A 17,527-nucleotide genomic window follows, 5' to 3' on the forward strand; every position below is an offset into this window, starting at 1 on the left:
TTATGTTATCAGACATTCAATGCGCAACTTCACATTTTAGGATCTTTCATCATTTCTTTTAAATGTTCATCAGCATCTATAAAATTTATTTTTTTCTCTAAATTTATGTTAATAGATAAATGTTCTAAAATTGTATTTTTAAATTCTGGTAACAATGGTTATATGCAGCAATTCGTATCGAATTACTGTGCTATGTGCAGTTTTAAGACTTTGTAGAAATGTTTTCTTTTTCAGATATCAATGAATGTGCCTCAGCTCCCTGCATGAATGGTGGAACCTGTATCAACTTGGTTAATAGTTACACATGTACCTGTGTAGCTGGATATACAGGAACAAACTGTGAAATGGGTAAAGAATGTGTATCAGATAAAAAAAAAAAAATGATTGCTTTTATACTTTTCAGCGTCCTCAACTCAAGTTCTGCCTTCTTCATGTAGCTGTTTCCACCTTTTTATCTGCTGCTTTGTATCATCTCAGAATAAACTGTATAGTGTGTTTCAAACAATTAATGAATATCAAAGGATTCTGTTGTAGTTGTGTTTTTTGTGTGGTTGTGAGATCATCATTTTTCCTCACTTTATATTGCCATTTCTTAAATTTTATCCTTCATTGGGTTAAAGCAGTCTTTCAAGGTTTCAAGGAATAACTTTCTGATAACTATCTGATCGTGTCTTTTACATGTATGACTTTGTGATTTCTGTTTGGGAACTTTAACACAGAGCTGTGTCTGTCAACTGAATACCCACTCGGCTTGCTTTCCTTACTTACCCGCCCATATCAGCAAAGAGAAAACAATGGGAATGTGGGGAAAAGCCACTGTAAAAGACGCTGAGTAGCATTTCTATGAAAGGGACACCAGTGCAAAATCTATCAAGGGGTCTTAATATATTCCATTAAAACATTTCTTTTTAATAATGATTACAAACTAAGTTGCTATTTTCATCTTTAGAAAAAAATGCAATACATGATATTGCACTGCAGTGTTAATTGTCAGTTTGTGATACATCTCATTCCCTTTAAAGTATTTTTGTTGATTATGAGCAATTGAAATTTAATTGAAATTCAATTGAAATTTAAACCTGCTCAAAAATGGCAAGATGATGAACAGTATGCAAGGGATATTACAGAAGTAAAAATCTTATTCAAATCTGATACATTTTGATGGATTTTTGTAAAACTTTTTATTTAGAGGTTTCATTTTTCTGCTTCTTTTAGCATCAACTTCAGATAGTGGCATGTACATGTAACTATGTGTGTATTAATGTGGAGGGTTATATTGATCAATATCTTGGTCAATCTATGGTACATTTCTTCTTCATCTCTGCCTTTTTTCAACCACTCTAGCATAGCTGTCTTATACAGTGCATCCCACAAAAAAGAAATCCATTTTAAGACATAGATTCCACAATTATTAGATATGTTTTTACTATAAATTTGATACTCATGGCAAGAGTGGAATCTCATCTATACCAACAGCTTAGCAAATAGTTCACACATGGCAGATTACAAGCAATAAATATTGAGACATATCAGAAATGATTTGTGCAGAAACTTACACGTACGTGTAAATCTGAATCCACTCTCATCAGTGAGAGAAGCTTAGCAAAGAATACAAGGTTACTATTGTCCCCAATGGTAAGATTTACTGCTGATGAATTACATCAATTCACATGGATTTTACTGTGGTTTCTGCAGGTTTTGGACTTTTTTTTTTTTTGCTTTCTAGATATCAATGAGTGTAGTTCCAACCCCTGCATGAATAAAGGGACCTGTCAAGACATGGTTAATAAGTACACCTGTAACTGTGAATCTGGATATACAGGAGTGAACTGTGAAACTGGTATTGAAATTCCTCTGATTTCAGCTTATTATTGTATTTCATATTTATTTTTGAGTATGAAAAGGAAGTTCAGTGTTCTTATCACTATTTTGGGGAATCATTGTCTCATAGATTCATGTTTTTATTGGTCTTTCTGTCATTGTTTTGTATCAGTTGTTGCATTTGTGTGTGGGTTTGTCCTGCTATGTGTTTTAGTTTGTCATTATTCTTGTTCTAGACTTAATTGCTTGGGATTTTCTGGTATGGCATATGTTTTTACACGGTTTCAAGGAATATCTTTCTGATTACTGTCTTGTTTGGTATTACCTGTCTTTATGAGTTTTGCTTTAATAGAACGTGACAAAAGTAGAATATCCTCTTTCAACAGGAACTCCATTTTTGTCTCGCCTACCAGAGGTGAAGGCGAGACTTAGGGATCCAAATGTCGTCCGTTGTCCGACATGGTAAGGTCAAAGGTCATTTTCAGGTCAACGTTAAAGTTTACATGCAAGTCTCTCTTATGACACTAAACTCCGCCACCGTAAGTCACTTTTCAACCAAACTTGGATGGTAGATGGACTCGGGGGACCTGCATGTTAGGCTGCAGTTGGAGGTCACATGGTAAGGTCAGAGGTCATTTTCAGGTCAACGTTAAAGTTTACATACAAGACTCTTATGACACTTAACTTCGCCACCGTAAGTCACTTTTCAACCAAACTTGGATGGTAGATGGACTTAGGGGACCTGCAGTTAGGCTGCAGTCGGAGGTCACATGGTAAGGTCAAAGGTCATTTTCAGGTCAACGTTAATGTTTACATGCAAGACTCTCTTATGACTCCTAACTCCGCAACCAGCAAACAAGTGCGACCAGCGGAGAGCGCTGTAACTTGCCTGAGATTGTGTAGTTGGCGGGGTAGCTGGATCCAAAATGAGCTCCAAATAAATTTAATATAATTTAAGTTCTTTTTCTGCCTTCACTTCTGTTGTCACCTAATCATAACATTAAATCAGATTAAAGTCTTTGTGAAACACTCCCCAGAAATGAAGATTGAAATAGGCCTATATAGGTCCAGTATTAAAGAACTGGGGAGTGCTCTGCCCAGTTTCATTAAAAGGTTATTGTAAAATGATGCATTCAGGTCGCAATTAGAAACTTGTTTATGGAACACAATTTGTTTAACTGCATTAATTTATACATTATGAATACTTGTTCCTCTTTTCTTTGTTAATTTCATATTCTAAATTGTGAATAATCTTTACAAGAATGTTTGTAAATATCAGGTACATGTATCATATCCCACACATTTTTCATGATTAATCTCCTTAAAGAATAAAATGTGTCATGTTTTATCACTTGAGTATATTTATCGGTGAATGAAAGTAAATCTTTGAATAAATAATTTACAATTTTGAGTGAATAACATTGATTTTTTTTAAATCAGAAAATACTTGTATACCCGTGCTAATCACGTATATAGAGTTAGTTACAGATATTAACATCCCTTGGCCTTGAATTGTGTTTCCTCAAATACATTAATCTACATACTCTCTGGCTCTTTTTTAAACACACATGTATTTTGAGAATGCAGTATTTATGACAAAAAACATCAATCATATATACCTTTGGATGTCTTTATTTTCATACCTCTCATTTTCAATTACTTTCTAGATATTAATGAGTGTGGTTTAACAGGAGATGATTTCCCTTGTGATGCAACAAATGGCATGTGCATGAACAATGTTGGTAGCTTCATTTGCACCTGTATCCCTGGATATCAGCTTGATCAGTCTGATATGAAAACTTGTGATGGTATCCAACAAACATGTTTGATATTGGTGTTGGGTGCACTTTAATTAATTTTGTGTTATGCGATGCAGTCCTCATTTTTTTCCTATTTCCTTCCTTTCTGTTTCTCTCTGCCATTTGGTAATGTGTAACATTTGTGTTCACTTTTACTTACTGATCCCACTATATGAAAGGAATGCATTATAAAGTTATGTCTCTAATTGCCTTGCCTGCAGAGCAGCGCAAGACTAATGGCGCCGATTTTCTGACGTCGACGGCAGCGTCGTCAACATTGAAATCTTAAGCTGTTTAGTTTTTTAAATGTCATAACTTTTAAAGTTAGTGGATTTAGTTCATGAAACATAGACAGAAGAGTAATCAAGTATCAGTGAAAGTTCTGCATAGCTGTGAGGCCACATGACCATGGTCATAGGTCATTTACGGTCAAAGAACTTTGGCCATATTGGGGGTATTTGTTGAATTGCCATCATAACTTTGAAAGTTCATGGATCTAAAAATTGACATAAAGTCATATTAAGGGTAATCATGTATCACTAATTGTCTTGCACGAGTATAAAGTCACATGTCAAAGGTCATTTAGGGTCAATGAACATAGTATTTTATTTTCATACGAATGGCGGTTTTGTGAATATTGATTGTTTCCAAAGCCAGCTCTGCTACTATATTAAATGCAGGCGAGACTGCTAGAGGCATTCCACTTGTTATTTCTAGTTATTGGTCTTTTCCATTACTGCTTTGTTGTATTGTGTGGGCGTTTGTCCTGTCCCTAGTAAATCTTTACTCTGCTTGGAATTTTTGGTATGGTATGTGTTTTTACAAGGTTTCAAGAAATATCTTTCTGATTACTGTCTTGTTTGGTCTTACCTGTCTGTACAAGTTTTTCTTAGGAATTTAACAAAACTATAGTTGCATCTGTCAACTTGAATTCCACTTTCATTAACTTTTTCTTACTAACCCCATCATAGCATACACAAAACAATTACCATGATTTCCACCAATACATTAATATAATTGTGATATACATGTAAAGTATACATGTATGTTTTATTTAAAATATTTCTTTTTTACAACTCTCTAATGGCTAATATTTGTCTTGAATATTCTTTCTGCATCATGGGCTTTTTTTTGCTTAAGGCATCTTTAAAAACAGTAATTCAATGTCTATTTCTTATTTGGCTCAAAATGTTTTATGCTTTTTGGGTTTGTTTGTAATGTTTCGTATTCTGTCATCAATCCTTTGTTGCTATTGTCTTCTTGAGGGTGGTCATATTTCTCTCCTCTTTGTGCCACTTTTGTTTTGTCATATGAAATATCCTTTGCAGCTTCTAACTGAAACAATTCATATTTTTCTGAAGGTTTTCCTGGTCCATAGAAAGAACACATACTGTACAGGGGCCGCGGAACAGTTTTCAAAGTGGGAGGGGGGGGGCTGACCATGCAAAAAATCACAATCATATGGTCATTTTTACGTTTTTTTTACACGGTTTTGGAAAAAAGCCCCAACCCCCCCCCCCCCTTCCGCGGCCCCTGCTGTCCTTGAAAAGCCATGTTATCACCCCTTTATTATGACCTGCCTTTCTACATGTGTTTATCTTTCTCCTTTTTTATATATAAATTTTAATACTTCTCTTAAATTAATCTAACCATTTGCATTCTTCTAGATGGTGTTTAATTGTTATTCTACTTTTTTTGTGTGTGTTTTTCTGTAAATATCCAATGTGTAAATTCATATGCTATTATCATACTTTAACATTCACTTCAATCGTGAAATAAGTTTATAAGCGTGTGTTGAATTTTTAAAATAATGATTTATCATCAAATCATTAATCACTGTAGAAATGTTACTTACATGTATTAAAGCAGATTATGCTGGATTGTTTGTATCAAAGTATGTCAAACTTCCTTTTTTTAAAAGTCAAATATTATTGATTATACATGTATTTTATTTTTCTAGAAATTAATGAATGCAATCCGACTCCCTGCATGAATGAAGGAACCTGTACAGACATGGTTAATGGTTACGAATGTAGTTGTCTCGAAGGATATGAAGGAATGAACTGTGAAACTGGTAAAGAAGATGTGTCAGTTTTAACATAACAATTGCTTTTATACTTTACAGCATCCCCAAACCAAGCTCTGCCTTTCAACTGTTTCCACCTTCTTTAATATCTGCTGCTTTGTATCATCTCAGAAGAAAATGTTTATTGTGTTTCAAACAATCATTGAATCAATCAATCAAATGACTCTGTTTTAGTTGCGTTTTTTGTGTGGTTGTGAGATCATGCTTTTTTCTTACTTTATATTACGATTTCTTAATTTTTATCCTTCATTGGGTTGTATGGTATACAAGCAGTCTTTCCTTGTTTCAAGGAATAACTTTCAGATAACTATCTGGTCTTGTCTTGTCTTGTACATGTATGTCTTTGTGATTTCTGTTTGGGAACTTTAACACAGAGCTGTGTCTTTCAACTGAATACCCACTCAGTTTCCTTTCCTTACTAACCCGCCCATATCAGCAAAGAGAAAACAATGGGAATGTGGGGGAAAAGTCACTGTAAAAGACGCTGAGTAGCATTTCTATGAAAAGGACACCAGTGCAAAATCTATCAAGGGGTCTTAATATATTCCTTTAAAACATTTCTTTTTAATAATGATTACAAACTTTTTTCTATTTCCGTTCTATTCTTATTCAAATGATTTTACCTTTCTTTGTATTAAAATGCTATCATTAAGTACATGTATGTGTATACTGCATTGCTGATATATTATAGGGCCTCATGTACATGCAAAAAGACATGTTGCTTTTGAGAGGTCCTGGATCATTATATTACATTATCAGTATGAGTTTTGTTAATATATTGTTATTCGGTTGCTGAATATCTTCGGTTGCAATTCAACCATGTTGAATGTGTTACTTTTTTAAATTTCGCGTTGGGAAATGGAGAACAAGGTATTTATGAACATGAACTTGTCTGAATTTTTTTCTCAAAATTTTGTGGTTCATTTGCTGGGTTTTTTTTACTGTCATTGCTGGTAGAATGATTTATACTTCCTTCTTTGAAGTACTGTGTATATTGTGAAAAAAAACATGCAGCATCTCTGAAAGAACCCTTGCTTTCTTATGGTGATATTTATTTTAATGTGAAGAGGAATTTCCAACCAAATTAATTAATTTTCATTATAAAAAGGATAAAAGTGGGATACACATACATGTATAGCAAATTACACTATTGAAGTTTTACTTTGATGATTTATTTGCAAAATGCCATCTCATAAGGAATTTTAAAATTTACAAGATTCCCTCTTATAATGTACTCTGTACAGTGTATACTACGAATCCCATAGCTATTTTATCTTTAGAAAAATGCAATACATGATATTGCACTGAAGTATTTATAATTGTAATAGTTTGTGATACATCTCATGTTTTTGTTGATTATGAGCAATTAAAATTAAAACCTACTCATAAATGGCAACATGATGAACAGTATGCAAGGGATATTACAGAAGTAAAAATCAAAAATCTTATTAAAATCTGATACATTTTGATAGGTTTTTATAAAATTTTTATAGAGGTGTCACTTTTCTGCTTCTTTTAGTATCAACGTCAGATAGTGGCATGTAATTATGTGTGTATTAATGGGGAGGGTTATGATTGTGAAAATCTTGGTCAATCTATGGTATATTCTGCTATCCCTGCCTTTTTTCAATCACTATAGCATAGCTGTCTTATACAGTGCGTCCCACAAAAGAAGAAACTTGTTTTAAGAGAAAGATTTCACAAATTAAATTTGTTTTTACTATAAATTTGATACTCATGGCAAGAGTTGAATTGCATCTTTCATTTGAAACCAACAGCTTAGAAAATCGTTCACGGATGGCAGATTACAAAATATTGAGGCATGTCAGTAACGATTTGCACAGAAACTTACATGTACGTGTCAATCTGAATCCACTCTCATTTCAGGGATCAGTGAGAGAAGCTTGACAAAGAATACAAAAGAAATACTAATAAGCCAATCGTCAAATGTGCAAGGTTGTCGTATCATGAACCAATCTTGTCCAATCTTACTGCGCAATGTGGATTTTACATTAAAATGTCAAACTTGTCTTGCTCATTAATGCGTGAAGTGTTCGTCTCATATTAGGTATCAAAATAAAGAAGAATAATGGAATTATATGATTATATAACTGAAATATCATAATTTATTTGCCTTTGAATTATAAAGACATGGGAATCCTGGTTCCTTTTTTTCTAGGACGCACTGTGATGGGGTTTATTTTTGCTTTTTTTTTGTTATTATTAATTATCTCTAGACATCATTGAATGACTACCAAAATTCACATGTTATTTGACTTCTTCCCCATTTGGGTCCCATTCCCTAGATAATGCAGTTTAGGGTCTATGGAAAATGTGTAATCTTTTCAAATCAAACTGCCTTCAACAGATTAAAATCATTGTTACAAATTCTTTGTTAAATATTTTAACATTTGTTTCATGAAATTTTATTTGTGTGCAAGTCTTTATTCTTCAGATGTCTTTGGTCCTGCTGTCATGTATTGTAAAAAAAAATAATCCCAGATTATGTGTTCTTGAATCAAATTCACAAATGAAGGAGATGTTTTAATCATCTCTGTGGTTTTCTGTCATTTCTTTTCTGTTTCTGCATTGGCTGTTTGTACTCTAAATTTCAGGTGTACGTCATCTAAACTCTTTTGTGGGTTTAAGCCATTTGTGTGCAAAATATGAATGTATTTTAATTATTAAAATTTTGTCGTGCAAAATGAATTCATTATCATTCCTAATTTTGGTAATTGGCAGCTAATTTCTTTGCCTTCTATATGTATTTTCCCCAGATTTGCATTTTCTCCCTTTTTCAACTGTTCTAATCCTATTTTGCCTCTCTCTACCCAGGTTAGCTTTTTGATCAGAGCATGAGACCTTCATGGAAATAGAGAATTGAGGGTCATCCAAGTTTAGAAAATAAACAACATCATTTTCATCGCAATCATCATGCTCACCACCCTCCTCCATATAACAATCGCCATCATCATCACCATCATCATCGCCATCCTAATCACCATCATCTTCTTCCCAATCACCATCATCTTCATCTTCGCCATTATCAGCTTTATCATCATCATCCTAATCATCACCATCACCTTCATCATCTTTGTTTATGGTTCATGTTAAAATGTTATTGTCATCAATTTTGTGTTTATCTTTATTGTAAATGAGAGTACATGAACTACTGTTTTCCTTGTTGTTGTTCTTGTTGTGCAGATATTACAAAGTGAAAGCAAAGTTGAAATGAATATTTTTATTATGTTTTGTTGTTTTTACCCAGATATTAATGAATGTGCCAGCAATCCATGCGTGAATGGTGCAACCTGCAATGACCTGGTCAATGGATACAACTGTTCATGTGCAGAAGGATTCAATGGAACTCTCTGTGACACTGGTAACATAGCTCAAGCCTTTTTGTTGAATTTACACCTTGCGAATGCACTCCTTATAAAGAACACCCAAAGACACTCTTGCACAAGCAACGAAGAGAGTCCGTTCATTTTGTCAGTGATGAACGAGTGACCATCTTGACAGTTCTATACATCAACCTTATTACAACCATAGTAGCCTGCAAGCACATACTCATATTTGACTCTTTAACAGTTGTACCATGTCTGGAGTGAAGACTCAGTGCCAAACTCTGTCTGTGTCAAATAGAGGCAGCTGCATATAATGAATCTAGTCTCACTACTTCAGACTCTGCATTATTGCACTATAAAAATAATAAAAACCAAAGTCTGTGCCTGCAGACTACATTCATAGTACCTGCTGATAGTCACTGTATTGATAGGGTTTGCAACCATAGGACCAAACAAGTACTGGGGAGCATTTCATGAAAGGGCTTATCGGTCATTTTATCCGACAAGTCTCAAATGTTCGACTTTGCCAATTGCCAATTTTTGACGTTCGCATCCTTGCACAACCTTTGCAAAACATTTGGTTAGCCACGTGGAAATGGCGCTTTGGCATCCAGGGAATGTTTCATCAATAATTGTTTGTCTGTCAGGGGAGTGTTTCATCAAGATTTTTGTCCGACAAGTCGTCAGATCTGACAACTTTCCTTGATTCTGATTGGCTGTGAGGCAGTGTTACTATGGTAACTGTCGTATAAGATAAGACTTGTCGGATGAAACGTCCGACAAGTCCTTCATGAAACACTCCCCAGGTTGTCCGCTCTGGCAACTTTCCTTGGATTTGATTGGCTGAGAAGCAAAGATGTCTGATAACAGTCAGATAATGGCAACGTTCATGAAATGGTCTCCAAGACAATCGTATTGAAAATAGAATACACATACAAATAACTATATTTTACCCATGCATGCTTTTTATTTATTGTTTTGGAGCATGAGTATTTGATTTGCTTTATTTTTCTCAACTTTATCACATGTACATGTAGTATGTGCAGGATTACTTTGATTTTCACTCCTGAAATACATGTAATTATTATGTTGTTAATAATGTTTGCATGATTACAAATATTACCTTTATGGATGCCAGGATCCCCCTGTGTTTCTTTTTGGTGTCTAGTCAGTGGCGGACCGTGACCCGGAGGAGACAAAGCAATGGAGGGGCACAGCATTATTCACAAAGAATACAGTGCCCCTCCAATCATTTGTTTCCTTCGGGTCACGGTCCACTACTGTGTCTAGTTGTTGGAAACCTTTTGATAATTGCTTTTTAATGATACTCCCAACTCAATACAATTCTTTTTAAGCTGCTGTGCTAAAGCCTAAAAGTGTGCCAAAATATAATGAATCATAAATTTAAAAAAAGATGTTGTTTTATTAGCATGCCTAATATAACAATTGAAATTTGTGCAAGTTAAATGCTTTGTGGCTCTCTTTTGCTGCCTGACTCTTCAATTGTTAAAAAAGTAATTTTTTGTTATATTATCCAGTGAAATTAGTTTTAAAACATAGAATATTTTTTCCATTTTAGTTTTGATCAAGTTATGAAATTAGTCATTTACAAGGTCACTGAAATTAATCATTAACAACAGGCCTATGTGTTGTGCGTATCACTAGGTCATATTGTTTTAGAGCCTCTGTATATAGTCAGGATTATTATTATGCACATTGGCACGTTGCTTCAATTTTAGAGGTAGATTTAGATTTAGAATCATATATATTTTCTTCTGGCATTGCACAACAATTTCCCTAGTCGTACATGACCTGTTAAAATTTGAAATGTAGAATCAAGTATATTTTTATTATAACGCTCAGCTAGTATTAACCAAGCTTAATGAATTATGGAGCCCTAGAATGAAAAAAAAATGAAGAAAAACTTGCTTGCATTGGGATAGTGGGGCATTTAACATTTTAGTTTGCATGCTTTTTGCTCATGTTTTAATTCATTTTCTTTTGTTCTGTGATGTTGATTTGATTTGACCTGAAGATATTAATGCATGTGAACCCGACCCTTGTGTCAATGCTGTGAACTGTACGAACCATTTAATGAATGAAGGTGATGCAACGTACACATGTCACTGTCGGCCTGGATGGATGGGGCAAAACTGCTCAGAGGGTTTGTACAAATTACACCAAAAATATTACAAATACCACCCCCTCCACATCCCCCCCCCCCCTTCCCTAAAAAAAGAAAATTCCACTTTCAATAGATGTTTAAAATGACAATTCTTTTTTTTTTGTTACTCATAAAGTTTAAATATTTTTTTTCTTCTAAATATCACAGCAATCTTATAGACAGAGCTAAGAAACAAATTTACAGTCATCAGTGTTGAGTGTTTATATGAAAGAAACTCATTTTATTATTTTTCTTTCTGTTATTTTGTATTTTAAAAGATCTCATTATGATTTTCAAGAACTCTTTGTTATCATTCATTTCAATATCACATATTAGTGGTAGATACATGTACATGTACATATTGCACAACTCTTAAACATTCACTACACAATCGGTATTTATCACTGAATTTTAATAGTCCTCCAGTGATTACACACAATGCTTAATAACCAATGCATAATGTAAAACACAAAGATTAGAAACACCCTTGATAACATTATACATGTATTGAAAATTGTATTTCTGCTGCTCATGTGGCATGAAGTTGAAAGACTTTTCAAAAATATATATTTTGGGTTCATATATTTCATTTAAATTTGTTTCATAAAATTCTTTCATTTTTTTAGAAGCATTTTTCCCCAATCTTTAATACTCATGTATGTGTTTATGTTCTCAGATTAATTTTTATAGTAATTTTACCATTTTGCATTAGAACGCCATGGTTTCATGCTGATTATCCCCCTTTGCCCTAAAAATTATTGAAGAAATCAGAGTTTCAGAACTTTAATTTTTTTTGTTATCTAGGTGTTCTCTTCAATCTTATTAACACTTCCTCTTTATTGTTTACCTATAGAGGCTTGTTTATTGGAAAGCTTTCCAAGATTGAATGATATTTGAATGACATTTACAAAGATTATTAGAAATGTAACTGCTAACAGGAGCTAATAAAAGCATCATAAGAACTTTTTTAATACAATAATTGATTTGCTCCGATATGTGACCATATCTAACAAATCTGAACGTTTGTCTGCAAAAGTGAAATTTGACATTTTCTTTAAGTGTCATGAATAATAACAGCTCGTTGGTCTTCCATTAAATTACATGCACGTAAATTTCTATGAATTTAGGGGTGAAAAATTTGTCATAAAAAAATGAGATGTGAATATTTCAAGCATGGTGACCATATCCCTTCCTTTCAAGAATTTATTGTAGATTGTGAAACCAAATTATACAAAGTTATTGCAGACAAGTTGTTGAGGTATTAAGATGTGGTCATATTTATGATACATTTCTTGCTTGTTATATGTGCATATATGCTATTTTGTCAAACATTTAGATATTCGTGAATGCTATCCAACAACTTGTGAGAATGGAGGAACTTGCTTTGATGGCACAAACTTTTTCAACTGCACTTGTGCTCCTGGCTACAATGGAACGTATTGTGAAAATAGTATGTAAACTTGCAAATAAGATGTCTTGAATTGGTTTATATGATTGCATGGATAATTATTGGAGATGAAAAATATTTTTGACAGAAATAGAAACAGAATCAAGAATATTTCCCTGTTAGTTTTTTGCCTTGTGCAACATTGCTACGGGTTTGTTCAGACTGTGAATGTCTTGAATGACTGGAGATGTGGTTGCAGCATTTGTATGTATAGACCTTATGCATGAGACTTCATTATCTCATAGCGCCCTCCCTCAGAGGATATAGGAATACATGTAAATGGAGTTGTCAGAGATGCGCCAACTACAGATCACCAACACATGCAAGGCAATGGCTACAGCCTCTAAGATGGCGATGAGATGATGACGATGCATAAGGTCTATGGATTGAGAGTGGGAACATGCTGCAATCTGCATTATGGGCCGATTCAATTTATCCACAGTGTCCTTACCTATACTAGTAATCTGTTAAAGGGGTATCTCACCGAGCCGCAAAGGTTTGCGCACATAGCAAATTTGAGATTTTGCCAGGGTTTGCAGAAGGTTACAAAGGTATGTAAGACTACATGTAGAGGTTGCAAAAAAAAAGTTTGTAAATAGTTTCCATTGTTGCTAACTGTTTTTTCTTGTCACAAAAAAAGCTTTGAACATGTTCAAAATTTGTTTGTGAATCTATTTTTCTGCAAACAATTGCTACCATTTTGCAAACATTCAAAACATGGCTCCTGATAAAATCAATCCACTGATAAAAAATTTGTCTCAAACATTTGCGAATATATTTCTCCAGCTTTGAAGTGGTTTGCAGTGCACTTTGATATTGCAATTTCAAATAAACATTTGTGAGAGTTTGCAACACTCAACAGAAAACTTGGTGAATCTAAAATTGGTAACGTTTTTGTAGGCATTAGCCGCTCAGTGATATACCCAATTTTAGTACTGCGTTTTCATCTCTAGTCTATTATACATGTTGCAGTCTAAAGTAGTTGGGAAAAGATTGCGCTGGGGATTTTTTTTTTTCATTGTCGAAAAACAAATTCTATCTCTGCATATTTAGACCGCTTTGATTGCTGTCATTCTTGTCTTTAAGAATGAATTTGTGAAATGTCTATTGAAAGTCAAATGCTTGATAAACTTCCTGTAACCATATTATGCTTGATTCCACGCCAAATAATAAGCAGCACCAGTTTAATAACAAACCTTGATCCTTTTCTAAAAGTAGAGTGCTTTTTCTATTAAAAAGATGGGTACATTGTACTAATAATTTTTTTATTCTTATCCTTTCCAAGTAATTTTTTTCTTATATTAAAATGCAAAGAGCATATTAAACTTGCTGTTAGATACGCGCAGTATCTTCTAAACATATATTGCTTCCTAAGAGTAATACTAATATGTTAATACAGAGTGAGTCAAAAAAAAAAAAAATTGCAAATTCATTGGAAAAACATATCGTTAATACAACACTGTTATCTATTGCATGAAAAAGTATTTCCTCTCAAATAATATGATACCATGTTAATGCAATATATTTCTACACTTGGATAGTCAGGAGGTATTCTTTGTTGTGATGGAAGTTTTGATTTGCCCCAAAGTAAGGTACTCATGACTGTATGGCTGTAAAAATAATGAATTCAAGGGCAGTATTCTGAACATTGTCTTTTCTCCATATTTTATCTTTTTCTCAGAGATATGACAAAATCGGAATTCTGGTGGATTTCATAACTTTTGTCACAAAAATTGTCATAAATTTTGTCTCTTCTCTTTTGCGCGCACCAAAAATATGCGGCTCTAAAATGCGCATAATCCCGATTTAGAAGCAAAAGATTTGACAAAATTTATGACAGGGGGGATAGCAGTCATAAATTTTGTCATATCTTTTATACCAAATATCCCGAAACCCTGCCGACTAAATGTCAAGCATATAGTTATATCATTTAGATTATATTGGAATATTAGTTTCACTCATCATCCATGACTATTCTCAAAATATGTTTCCATGCTTCAATTAGTGAGGCCCTACATGATTATGAATTCTTCCTTTATTTCTCTGTTTTTCTTTTCCTACTTCTCTTGTAAAATCCTTCACAGCTCCCTGTCTCTCTTTGCAGTTACGCGCATCAATACACGCGTAGTTGCGCGATGCCAGCTACTGTATTGGGGATATGCCCTGCCTGCCACCGGACCTTCATATTGGTTAAAAGGGCTCCCACTGGGAACTAACAATGATTTTGATTGGTTTGCTTCCGAAAAAATGGGTTGGAACTTAGAGAGATATGACAGGGAAAAGACAATGTTCAGAATACCGATTTGTGACAATCATTAAGGTGTCATATCTCGGAGAGAAATTACAAAATTTATGACAGAAGTTATGACAGTAGTCCAGAATACCAACCCAGATTCCAATGATGTCATAATCCTACATGAGATGCAATATGCATCATTGCGAACCCCCTCTCAATAAATGAACTTGAGTCGATTAAACAATTGTCAAGTTGTTGTTTTTTTTGCAGCAAATTTTACAGCAACTCTTGAAGGATTATCTTCATTTACCTGTGGAATCATGAAATTGCAGTTACATATATGCTATACATTTGCGCAAATCAATATTTACCATCACAGCCAGTAATACCGGATTATCCAAGCATGAACACATATCACATAAAAATTGTATGATTTTATTGAGAAGATACTTTTTCCGGACTTGAATAGATACACTGTACATATAATACTTGTGTATTCATGATATATTTTTTCATAAGATTGATGAGTTGAGAGTTAAGTAAAGTTTTTTCTGACTCATTAATACTAATGATCTGGACAGAGTGATTTATTGGATAGATAGTATTTGTACTTTATTCTGGTATGATATTCTGTAATGGCATTGAAATGATTTCAGTTGCAAAGATAAATAGAGTGCATATCATACGGCAATACTATTATTTATTTATTCTTAATGAATGCATCTATTTCAGTTTGTCCTCCTGGTACATTTGGAGATTACTGTATGGAGAGCTGTACATGTGTAGATGGAGCTAACTGCAGTAATGTCGACGGAAGCTGCACTTGTGAACCGGCATTTGATATGGCAGCTTGTGATAAAAGTAAGTGCTTTCGTTGTAAAGAGGCGAGGTAGAATCAAAGATGTTTTTAGCATGTATAATGACCTGAGGAAAATGGAAAAAGTTAATTAATTCCTGTAGCCATCTGTATGAAGATCCATATAGTGTACTCTTCCTTTAAGCTGGAAGATTTGTTGACTTACACTTCCAGAAGATGCTGTACATCATACATGTCCTGCACGTAACCTGATTGTTCCTAATGGTGATTCTTTTGTTCTTGCAGAGGATGTCAGTGTCACAGCTAGTTTGACTCCAGAGCTTCCTAATAATACTATATCGGAATATGATGTCTTCACGCTTGCATGTCAGGTCAACCTCGCTGGTGATGACCTGGAGAAGGTCACGTGGAACAGAGATGATGTGGAACTCCCAAACGATTCCAACCCAAGGTACTTGGTAAACCAAAACCCTGATATGGGAATGTACAACATCACCATCCGGAATGCCAGCGCAGAGGATTCAGGGTTCTACGTCTGCACTGCCGTGACGGCAGGAAGCCAGTTTGAGAACTCTAGTGAACCCATTGAAGTTGATGTCATTGGTAAGTAGATATATTTGTAGTATATATACTATATATTGACTGCTATGAGAAGGCAAGTTTGTATCTACATGTAGAGTCTCAATGGGAATGCAATGCGGCTCTGCCCGAGGGCTTTGTCACACCGACCCTTCTACCGTCCCTCGACCGAGACCTGATATGATAAGCAGCTCGGCAATGATGATTTTCGCATGTTCCTCATGAACAGTCAATATTTGTATACATATTATTGATGGGAGTAGTTGGCATGCTGAGAGGAATCACTGTACCCCTTCCTTCAAAAGAAAATGAACAAACAATAATAATGAAAATTACATAATATTGGATGCACTTGAATGATATATCAGATATATTACATTCATCAGTATGAATGTGGCATGAGTCAATACAGTTATTATAAAACATACAAACCACTTTCCATGACAACACAATTTCATTCAGTTTGACCCCCCCCCCCCCAAAAAAAAGCATCATTGAAATGCAACCTACATGTACATGTAGCTCTTTATGACATCACATAGTATCAGTGGTGTTGCATTGCTCATTGCACCCGCTATTAGTGCCCTAGAGTTTGAACATGGCTTCACTGAGTTGAATATTATGCAAATAATGCATGTTCATTAGTGCAATAGACAGAATACTTCATGAGATGAAAGATTAAATGATCCATTCATCAAGACATAGCCAAGTTGAATGGATCATTTACTTCATCTTTCTCCAAATGAATTATTCTGTCCATTGCACAAATGAAAAGAGCATTCATTATTTGTTTTATATGACAGGTACTTGTCATCACTTGTAGAGTTTGTAGGGTACAATACATAGGGGAAACCAAGACCACACTCAAGAATCAAATTCGCCAGTCCAATTGGCAATTAACAAAGTTTGTTCTCTCCCCAGATCTGAAGTTCTCAAACCACAAAGTGACAAGGAGACTACTGACAGAATACCGCTCGTGACCGCCTTCCATCCCAATCTACCCCCTCTCCGTAAAATCCTGTGTGATAACCACCACATTTTACACACTTCTGATCGTCTCCAACAGGCCGTTCCCGGTACTCCTCTCCTAGCATACCAACGCCCACCCAATCTCAGGGACCTCATTGTTCGTGCTGAAGTGTCCTCCCTCACTAACCATTCTTCTCCCATACAGCATGGCACCTTCAAATGTACCAGCAACAGGTGCATCATATTTGAAATACACATTCAC

General features: G+C 34.6%; 1 protein-coding gene across 1 annotated transcript in view; it reads left to right on the forward strand.

Annotated features, from left to right (window-relative positions):
* The window catches only part of LOC129271871 (receptor-type tyrosine-protein phosphatase S-like), a 94,403-nt gene that overhangs the window by 27,880 nt on the left and 48,996 nt on the right, over positions 1 to 17,527 (forward strand). The window contains exons 10-18 of the mRNA XM_064107036.1: positions 235 to 348; positions 1,727 to 1,840; positions 3,489 to 3,629; positions 5,581 to 5,694; positions 8,975 to 9,088; positions 11,089 to 11,217; positions 12,554 to 12,667; positions 15,633 to 15,761; positions 16,003 to 16,320. Coding sequence (XP_063963106.1) covers positions 235 to 348; positions 1,727 to 1,840; positions 3,489 to 3,629; positions 5,581 to 5,694; positions 8,975 to 9,088; positions 11,089 to 11,217; positions 12,554 to 12,667; positions 15,633 to 15,761; positions 16,003 to 16,320 — 1,287 coding nt within the window. The remainder of the gene's footprint in view (positions 1 to 234; positions 349 to 1,726; positions 1,841 to 3,488; positions 3,630 to 5,580; positions 5,695 to 8,974; positions 9,089 to 11,088; positions 11,218 to 12,553; positions 12,668 to 15,632; positions 15,762 to 16,002; positions 16,321 to 17,527) is intronic.

Source organism: Lytechinus pictus, chromosome 11 (genome assembly GCF_037042905.1).
Source record: "Lytechinus pictus isolate F3 Inbred chromosome 11, Lp3.0, whole genome shotgun sequence".
Lineage (NCBI taxonomy): Eukaryota > Metazoa > Echinodermata > Echinoidea > Temnopleuroida > Toxopneustidae > Lytechinus > Lytechinus pictus.